General features: G+C 44.9%; 1 protein-coding gene across 2 annotated transcripts in view; it reads right to left on the reverse strand.

Annotated features, from left to right (window-relative positions):
* Positions 1-9,511, reverse strand: part of ARHGAP10 (Rho GTPase activating protein 10) — a 215,870-nt gene that overhangs the window by 25,465 nt on the left and 180,894 nt on the right. For both annotated transcript variants that reach the window (XM_010840774.1, XM_010840773.1), the window contains exon 13: positions 4,899-5,058. In XM_010840774.1, the coding sequence (XP_010839076.1) occupies positions 4,899-5,058 (160 nt within the window). The remainder of the gene's footprint in view (positions 1-4,898; positions 5,059-9,511) is intronic.

Raw genomic sequence — 9,511 nt, forward strand, 5'->3', positions numbered from 1 at the left:
ATTACAGCCATGAAATTAAAAGATGCTTACTCCTTGGAAGGAAAGTTATGACCAACCTAGATAGCATATTCAAAGCAGAGACATTACTTTGCCAACAAAGGTTCGTCTAGTCAAGGCTATGATTTTTCCTGTGGTCATGTATGGATGTGAGAGTTGGACTGTGAAGAAAGCTCAGCGCCGAAGAATTGATGCTTTTGAACTGTGGTGCTGGAGAACACTCTTGAGAGTCCCTTGGACTGCAAGGAGATCCAACCAGTCCATTCTAAAGGAGATCAGTCCTGGGATTTCTTTGGAAGGAATGATGCTAAAGCTGAAACTCCAGTACTTTGGCCACCTCATGCGAAGAGTTGACTCATTGGAAAAGACTCTGAGGCTGAGAGGGATTGGGGGCAGGAGGAGTAGGGGACAACAGAGGATGAGATGGCTGGATGGCATCACCAACTCGATGGATGTGAGTTTGAGTGAACTCCGGGAGTTGGTGATGGACAGGGAAGCCTGGCATGCTGCGATTCATGGGGTCACAAGAGTCGGACACGACTGAGCGACTGAACTGAACTGAACTGAAGATCCATAAGAATCCGTTTCTGTTCTCTGCTCTCCATCACATGCAAATACAAGATAAGTGAGCACTCTGCTCACTGGAAGCAGTCTCCCACTGGGGCCCAGCTAGACTGACACCCTGAACTTGGACTTCCAGCCTCCAAAACTGTGGTAATTAAGCTCCTGCTGTTCATAAAGCCACTCAAAGTAATTTTGTTACAGCAGCTGGAACTGAGTGAGACAGATAAGCAGGCAGGCACATGGAGTTACTGACGCAGACGCACACATATCAGACAAGAAGGAAAGTTAAGGGTTAACTGGAGAACTATGGAGGGAACACTTCATGCAAGGATGGGCCTGATGAAGGACAGAAATGGGAAGGATCCAACAGAAGAGGTGGCAAGAGTACACTAAAGAATTGTACAGTAGAGCTCTTAATGACCCAGATAACCACGATGACGTGGTCACTCACCTAGAGCTGGATACCCTGGAGTGTGAAGTCAAGCGGGCCTCAGGAAGCATTACTACAAGTAAAGCTAGTGGAGGTGTTGGAATTCCAGCTGAGCTATTTCAAATCCTGAAAGATGATGCCGTTAATGTGCTGCACTCAATATGCCAGCAAATTTGGAAAACTCAGCAGTGGTCCTAAGACTGGAAAAGGTCAGTTTTCATTCGAATCCCAAAGAAGGGCAATGCCGAAGAACGTTCAAACTTCCACACAATTGCTCTCATTTCACATGCTAGCAAGGTAATGCTCAAAATCCTCCAAGCTAGTCTTCAACAGTACATGAACCGAGAACTTACAGATGCCCAAGCTGGATTTGGAAAAGGCAGAGGAACCAGAGGTCAAACTGCCAACATCCACCAGATCATAGAGAAAGCAAGGGAATTTCAGAAAAATATCTACTTCTGCTTCACTGAGTATGCAAAAGCCTTTGACTGTGTGGATCAAAACAAACTGTGGAAAATTCTTAAAGAGCTGGGAATACCAGACCACCTGACCTGCCTCCTGAGAAACCCATATGTAGGTCAAGAAGCAACAGTTAGAACTGGACATGGAAAAACTGGTTCAAAACTGGAAAAGGAGTATGGCAAGGCTGTATATTGTCACCCTGCTTATTTAACTTCCATGCAGAGTACATAATGCAAAACGGCAGAAACCACTCTAATGGCAGAAAGTGAAGAGGAACTTAGGAGCCTCTTGATAAGGGTGGAAGTGGAAAGTGAAAAAGCTGGCTTAACACTCAAACATTCAAAAAAAACTAAGGTCATGGCATCCGGTCCCATCACTTCATGGTAAATAGGTGGGGAAAAAGTGGAAGCAGTGACAGACTATTTTGTTGGGCTCCAAAATCACTGCTGATGGTGACTGCAGCCATGAAATAAAAAGACACTGCTCCTTGGAAGGAAGGCTGTGACAAACATAGACAGCATATTTAAAAGTAGAGACATCACTCTGACAACAAAGATCTACATAGTCAAAGCTATGGTTTTTCAAAGCAGTCATGTATGGATGTGAGAGATGGACCATAAAGAAAGCTGAGCACTAAAGAATTGATGGTTTTGAATTGTGGTGTTGGAGAAGACCCTGGAGAGTCCCTTGAACTGCTAGGAGATCAAACCAGTCAATCTTTAAGGAAATAAACCCTGAATATTTTTTGGAAGGACTGTTGCTGAAGCTGAAGCTTCAATACTTAGCCACCTGATTCGAAAAACTGACTCATTGGAAAAGATCCTGATGCTGGAAAAGATTGAAGGCAAAAGGAGAAATGGACATGAATCTGAGCAAACTCTGGGAGACAGTGGAGGGCAGAGGAGCCTGGTGGCATGACGTCCACGACTTAGTGACTGAACAACAACAACATTAATTAGGGAATCATTTCCTAACATCAAGTATTGGGCACAGACAGAGAAAGGTATAATTCTGAATCCTCCAGGAGACTAGAATACTCGAGAAGGCTTCCCAAAAGTGAAAACTAAATTACACCCTGAAGACAGGTCAGGATTGTCTTGAGCAAAAAGGAAGGGAGACATTTCAGGCAAAGGGAATCAACATTTGCAGTGAGCACCCAGGGGCTGCTTGAAGAGAGCAAACACACAATCCTAGGAAGAGAAAAGAAAAGCAAAAAAAAAGGAAGCACTATGCACTGTCACTTCTCTTAACTATAATCCTTGGAGATGTACATCGGCACGTGCCTGGAACCGTGGGGGAGGGGCAGGCAGGAGAGTATATCAGGGTTTGCCAACATCGTCAGGAAATACATTAGAAATACACATCTTCCAGCTCCCCTCTAACACTAAGCATCACTCTTGGGTGGGATCCAGCACTGTGGGCTTCACAAGTCCTGCAAAGGGTCCTCATTGGCTCAAGTATGAGAAGCACTCCCCAACTTAATGAGAAATCTAGACTGAAGCATGCTTACAACAAATCCTTTAAAAGATACACAGGAAACATTCTACATATGTAAGAGGGAGAAGGGTTTTGTCTAGCACCCAGGGAAAAAGATTAAGTTCTTCAAATAGCAGGAAGTGTCCATTGGAACAAAAATCTCCTTTCCAGACTGGATTCAACTACTTACTTTGCCCTGTTTTTTTCAGGCCTCTCAAGGTTGGAGTACTTTCTATGTCATTTTAAGATGTGTATGGGGACTTCCTGGTGGCCCAGGGGTTAAGGCTCTGTGCTCCCTATACTCGGAGCAAAGGTCGGGGAAATCAGATCCCACATGCTGAGCAGGGCCTGGCCTGAGACATAAAGCAGATAAATAAAGACTGAAGTGTTTTTTTTTTTTTTTTTTAATCTGTATGAATAAGAAGCTGGGGGATTCACTCCGCATTTGATTGACAACCAAAAATATCAAGCTTTTCATGTCTCAGCAGTGGATGTGCTATGAACTGAGCACGGGCTGCATCGTGGCTCAGAATGCCACTGCTCCACATAACGACCACGAAGAACTGACTAAACTGCTGTCCACTGACCGGGACAGTTACTGACAAGACTGGAGGCTTGGTCTGTGCTTTAAAACACACACACACACACACACACACTAATACACCTCAAGTCCCACTGCTAGAGTGCCCTGCGTTACAGCTTCTGGGTTCCGATGTAGCCACTGTTACTTTTGCTTCTGGCACAAAAGTGAAAAATTATTCTTACTTTTAAAAGAGAACGGTAAAAAGGATAGGCCCATTTGAGTAACATGTAATTTAAATCCACAATACAGTCTTCAGCATTTAAATACATGTATGTGACAATCTTTGGGGGGAAAAAACTCCTCTGGAGAACATGTACCCATATTTTGAGTTCCGCTTGGATTTTCAGCTAGATTTTGCAAAGTCTTTAGGTCACCCCCAAATTTCAGGATAACGTACCAGATTTGTCCCTGCCTCTTTTAATACTTAATAAGTTCATAATGATTTCATGTGAATCCAGCAGTAACTATAAAAAGCCAAGTACTGTGAGGAACAGTTTTCAATTCCATTTAAAGTCCCAAGAATGCTCAGCTAGGGTCAAATGACATCATTATCTGTGACTTATTTTAAGCAACTTTGATTTTTTCCCCCCACTTTAAAGGCAGGACACCCAGATACTCTCAGGTTGAATTACAGATGTATTTTTGGATGTCACTTGATTGACTAATCAAGTCATGTCATGTAATTATTAGTGGAGTTGTTTTATTTTCCCTTCTCTGAGCATTTGTTTGAAGTCTGACGTTGCACACGACCACCGATGTGCATTTACTCCACAACTGCAGGCAGTAGAGAAAGACACACCCTCAAGCAGTCAAACCAAGCCCACGCACGGTATTCTGTTTGTATTGGAATTATTTACCCTAATACACATGAGCATCCGCATATGCCTGGCACTCAACCACACTGAGAAGACAAAATCAGATATTTCATCCATCAATTGTCAATTATACATGATCACACAGAGTAAACAGAGTAAGGCATTAGCATGACGCTCATAAAAATTCCTATCATTAAGATATCATCCTATAGAAAACTTAAAAGTCTACTGATCACAAGGCAAGATTTTCGTCTTTCTAAAAGTCTGTGGTAACTAATGAGAAAACCTCCCGAGCAGGACAATAACAAACTTCCTTTGTACAACCCCAAACTTCCACAAATTGAACTTAAAACAGATTTGAAATAGCATCCACCCATCCCTTCCATACTGGGAACACACAGACCCTATTCCCTTTGGTTTATGGACCCTCTCCTCTGTGGCATCCCCACAGATTAAGAGTGCAAAGGTCCTGAGGTCTCAGGCTATAGGACTGACCTGGCACATAAAACTTCAGAATAAAAATCACCGCCCCCCTTCCCTCAGCACCCAACAGAAGAGCACAGCTACTTACGCAGTGGGTGCCCAGTCCCCGAAGCTGCCCCCGTCTGTAAGCAGGTGGTTCCGGTCTGGTCCAGGGTGCCCAAGGGCAGTGGCAGTCGTGGGAGACGGAGAGGAAAGCGAGTCCAGGCTGCTGGGAGGGGTGTCCTCCTTAGGAGGACTGGGACGGTCACCTAGGGAGGAGAAAAAGGCATTAACTTTCAAACAAATGCTCAGAGGAGAAAAAAACAACTGCACTAATAACTACATGGCCTCACTTGATGAGTCAATCCAATTATATCCAAAATTACATTTACAATGCAGTCTGAGAGTATGTTGGTGCCCTGTCTTCAGGGATTTTCTTGTTTTGTTTTTTTTTTTAAATCAAAGATGCTTAAAATAAATCATAGATAATATAAAATGAGGAGTTTTTCCCCACAAGAAAAAAAGCAATAATCAAAGTCAGATCAAGACGGAAGATGAATAAATGGCAGCCACGATGACTTCCTGGTCTCTAAGGACCACAGTCATAAATCAGCGATAACCTCAAGAGCAATGCAGAGCAGCGCATCAGCCCTGCCGGGTCCAGCCTCTTTCTTTCCAGCCACATGATGACTCTTCAAGCTACTGCCAATCGCCACCTACCACATAAATTCAACAACTTGCAAGGGACCTTGTTTTCTGAGCTGAAATCTTAGATTACAATTTAGCAGCCCAACTGATTAAACTGTGGACAAGGAGAAACTTCCATTTGCTGGTGAACATGAAGATGTTCTACAAGAACTAGGCCCAGGCAGTGACTACAGGGGATGACTTTTTTTTTAAGATTTATTTACTTGGCTGCACTGAGTCTTTGTTGCTACAGGCTTTCTCGAGCTGCAGAAAGCGGAGGGCCTCTTCATTTACGGGCTCCTTGCTGAGGTGGCTTCTCTGTCTGTGAAGCGCAGGCTCCAGGTGCTTCAGCAGCGGCAGCACACGGGCTCCGGAGCACAGGCTCAAGAGTCGTGATGCTCAGGCTTAGTGGCTCTGCGGAACATGGGATCCTCCGGACCAGGGATCAAACCCCTATCTTTTGCATTGGCAGGCAGATTCTTAACCACTCAACCACCAGACCACGGAAATCCCCAGAGATGAACTTACACTCAAACAGAAGAAGCGTTTCTTAAATGGGTTCCATGATTCATTCACTCAGAGAGGACCATTTGGTGAAATACATCTAGTATCATTTGTACACATGACGAGCTTGGGCGGAAACTGCAGAAGGTGGGTAGGAGCTCAGAAGAGCTTCTGTCTCTCCCAACTGGTCTGCTCACTTCCGTGGTAGTGTCAGCCCACATCACAGCTTGGCCCATTCAGCCAAAGTCACGGACCCCATTAAATCGTAACCACTCAAGGGTGTCTTCCAGAGGCAGCAACTTTCTATTAAGATGGCAATGGCTTGGCCTTGATTTTTATAAATAATGGGTCACGAGAGTTGCTCAACAAACTGCCATGGCAGCAGATAACACACAATGTGGATGGTCACACCCTCGCCACAAACAGCTTCCAGCTGATTAAAGCTTCCTTCTTCCTCAGGCCTAAGTCCCAGAAATAGAGGATGTATGAACGCTGGGAACCCACTCTCAGAAAAGCATATTAGACATACTTCAGCTCTACTCATCACAGAGCACAAGCGAAATCCCTGGCCTCTGATTAGGCTCACTTCCAAAATACTAATCTTGAAAACTGACTGTGTGAAAAATTTTTACTTAACTCTGACCCAGCTTACAACTAAGGCTAAAAGGATCTGAGGAGCAAAGATCTGGAAAAGCAGAATTCAGGCAAGAAGGAATTAGAGATGGTGGTGGCTGGAAGAAGGGATCCCTTAAGGAAGCACTGAGGGGGTGCATGGTCCTGTGCAGAAGACTGTGGTGAGGAAGGGTTTTCTGAGCTTTTTTCTTTTTTAAATGCACGGTTGGGGAAGGAGATATAATGAGCAAGAGGTGAACATCACGTGATCCCTGTGGGCAGGTCTCCCTGAGCAAAGTCTCTCTATAAAAGCCTTGTTCTCTCTCCCCATTCATAAACACACGGTCCAGAATACCGCATGGACATAGAGAATACACATATGGATACTGAGGGGGAAGGGGGAGTGGGATGAATTGGGAGATCTAGGTACATGATTGATACTGCGTATAAAATAGATAATTAAAGAGGACTACTGCATAGCCCAGGGAACCCTACTCAACACTGTGATGACTTAGACAGGAAGGAAATCCAAAAACAGAGGGGAGGGGATATATGCAGAGCTTCTGGCTCTGCTGTACGGCAGAGACTAACACAATGTAAAGCAACTATACTCCAATAAAATTAAAAAAAAAAAAAAAAAACAGAATACCATATGCTTCCTCTTCCAGTGAGCTTCCTTTTCCTACAGCCCTTCACCACAAACACATTTAGCTAATTGGGATAATTCAGCCCCGAAGAGAAGGGCTCATTTTCAGGCCAATGAACCGAAACCCACTGCTAGATTTCTGTGATTTCCTTTGGGTTTATTTTCGTTCTGGGATACAGTCCACTCTGCAGCAAAGGCTGCCTCCCTCTGTGCCTGGAGAGCTCCGTCCATACAGTTCTCGGCGAATGAGACCTGGAGCTCCAGCTTTTCCCGGGCCCTTCCGGGTATCGCTCAGTCATTCTGGGCAACCACTCCCTTTAAAACTAGGACGGCCTCTTGTGTAACCACAGCACACCGTCTAAAGCAAACTCTGAAATGTTTTCTGGCACGACAGCTGCCAATTCGGGGTTTGGCTAGAAGGTGCAAACGCGGACCAGTTCTGCAGTAGGACAGGGTAACCTCCACAGTGGGTCGCACGCCAGCAGCTTCCTGGCGGCAGGAGGCTGGACGCTGGCCCTCTGCTTGCTGGGCCACGGGCCCTGTCTCCAGGGCAGGGCCTGACCCAGCAAAAGCAGCAAGCGGGCCTATTACTCCCTGCCTCATTCCTACAAGGAGAAAGCCGACACTGAGAAGTAGCTTGAGGAAGTGGAGCCCAGGGTCCCAAGTTCCTTTCCAAAGGTACATGCCTGAAACACTCGCTCAACCACAGACACTAGCTCATGGCCAGCCCCTCCGATTCTGTCCCCAAGCAGACTGACACAGCACACACTGTCACTCAACATATTAAATCACACACCAGTAAGAGAATTTCTCCCTTCCTTCCTGCCAAAGGGTGGCAATCTGAACCCTCAAGTGAAAAAAAAATATTGATACAAGGGCACAGGTGTACACAAACTGATCAAAGAGCTCCCTCAAAATTCCCTTCTCTCCCACTGTTTAGGAAAGTGCTTTTCTACTTAAGAATCACGGAATTTGAGGAAACATTAATATCAGGCATGGAAAGTTAAATATTCTAAAAGTTTAGTTTACCAACACCAAATGACTTCTTTGTAACTATTAACAGGAGGAAAATAATAAAGCTTTAAAAAATTCCATGTTCGACAATATCAGGAATAAAGACGATAAATTAAGACGTTAAATCCTGTGAAGCTCACAGGAATAAAGATGATAAATAAAGACGTCAAATCCTGTGAAGCTCACTTGTACTTGAGAAGCCAAGTCAGACACCCGCATCACTTTTCACCTTGCATTTCTTCCGTGTCATACAACCTGTTAGTTTAGGTGCTACCCATCAACAGGCATCTCCAGACACACACATCACCTACAAGTAACAAGGCTGAGCTGGGTACGTGAGCAAGAATGGTTCTGAAGGGCTTTCGTGAGCAACAGACTCCAAGAGGAGAAAGGCACTAGAGGAGAACCACCAGCATCTCGGAGAGAGAAAGACGTCCTCACAATTAACCCCGGATTAATTCCCACCTTCTCCATAAGCTCTTGCCAACCACATTTGCTGCCTGTTCTCTCCTCTCTCACAACAGCAAGTGCAGTCAAGTCCACACTGCACTGTCGACGCTTCCACGACCTGATTTTAGCTCCCCACCACCGTTACACACCTTCTGAGGGTGGAGTCCGCCTCTCATCTTGGTAACCCTTAGAACACAAGGCACTGCCAGGCAGATCAGGAGGCTTCAGGAAATACTGACTGTGGACTCACTGCCAGGGAAGAGATCATGATATTGCAAAGCCAGTACCTCCAGGAATTAACAAGGAAAAAACCCTACAAACCTCAAGGGAGTCCTGTTATGAAATCTGCACACAGTTTCTGAGGATTGTCCTCTCCCCTTTGAAGCCACAGTCATCCTCTCTTCAATTTGCTGAGGTTCTGCTTACATACAGTAAGTCCCGGACATACGACCCGTCAAGTTGTGAATTTTCAAAGATGCAAATATGAGGTCCATCAACGTCAGGCATGAGAGAGAGCACAGCTTGCCCCCTGGCTCTGATTGCTGACAGTCCTTCAGCTCTACCATCTCCCACCTGCTCTCCCTCCTCCAGTCAGTAACTCTTGATGCCAGCCCCTGTATGCCAGCGGTTGCACTATACTACTGGACTTTTCAAGGTACTCTACTGTAAGATTAAAAATGTTCTATTTTTGTGTTCATTTTTTAATGTGTTATTTGTGTGAAAGGTATGATAAACCTATTGCATCACTGTACTATATAGGCGATTGTGGTGGTTGAGAACCTAGGCTAACTTTGTTGGACTCACAAATA

Source organism: Bison bison, unplaced genomic scaffold, assembly GCF_000754665.1.
Source record: "Bison bison bison isolate TAMUID 2011002044 unplaced genomic scaffold, Bison_UMD1.0 scf7180017864146, whole genome shotgun sequence".
NCBI classification, from domain to species: Eukaryota; Metazoa; Chordata; class Mammalia; order Artiodactyla; family Bovidae; genus Bison; species Bison bison.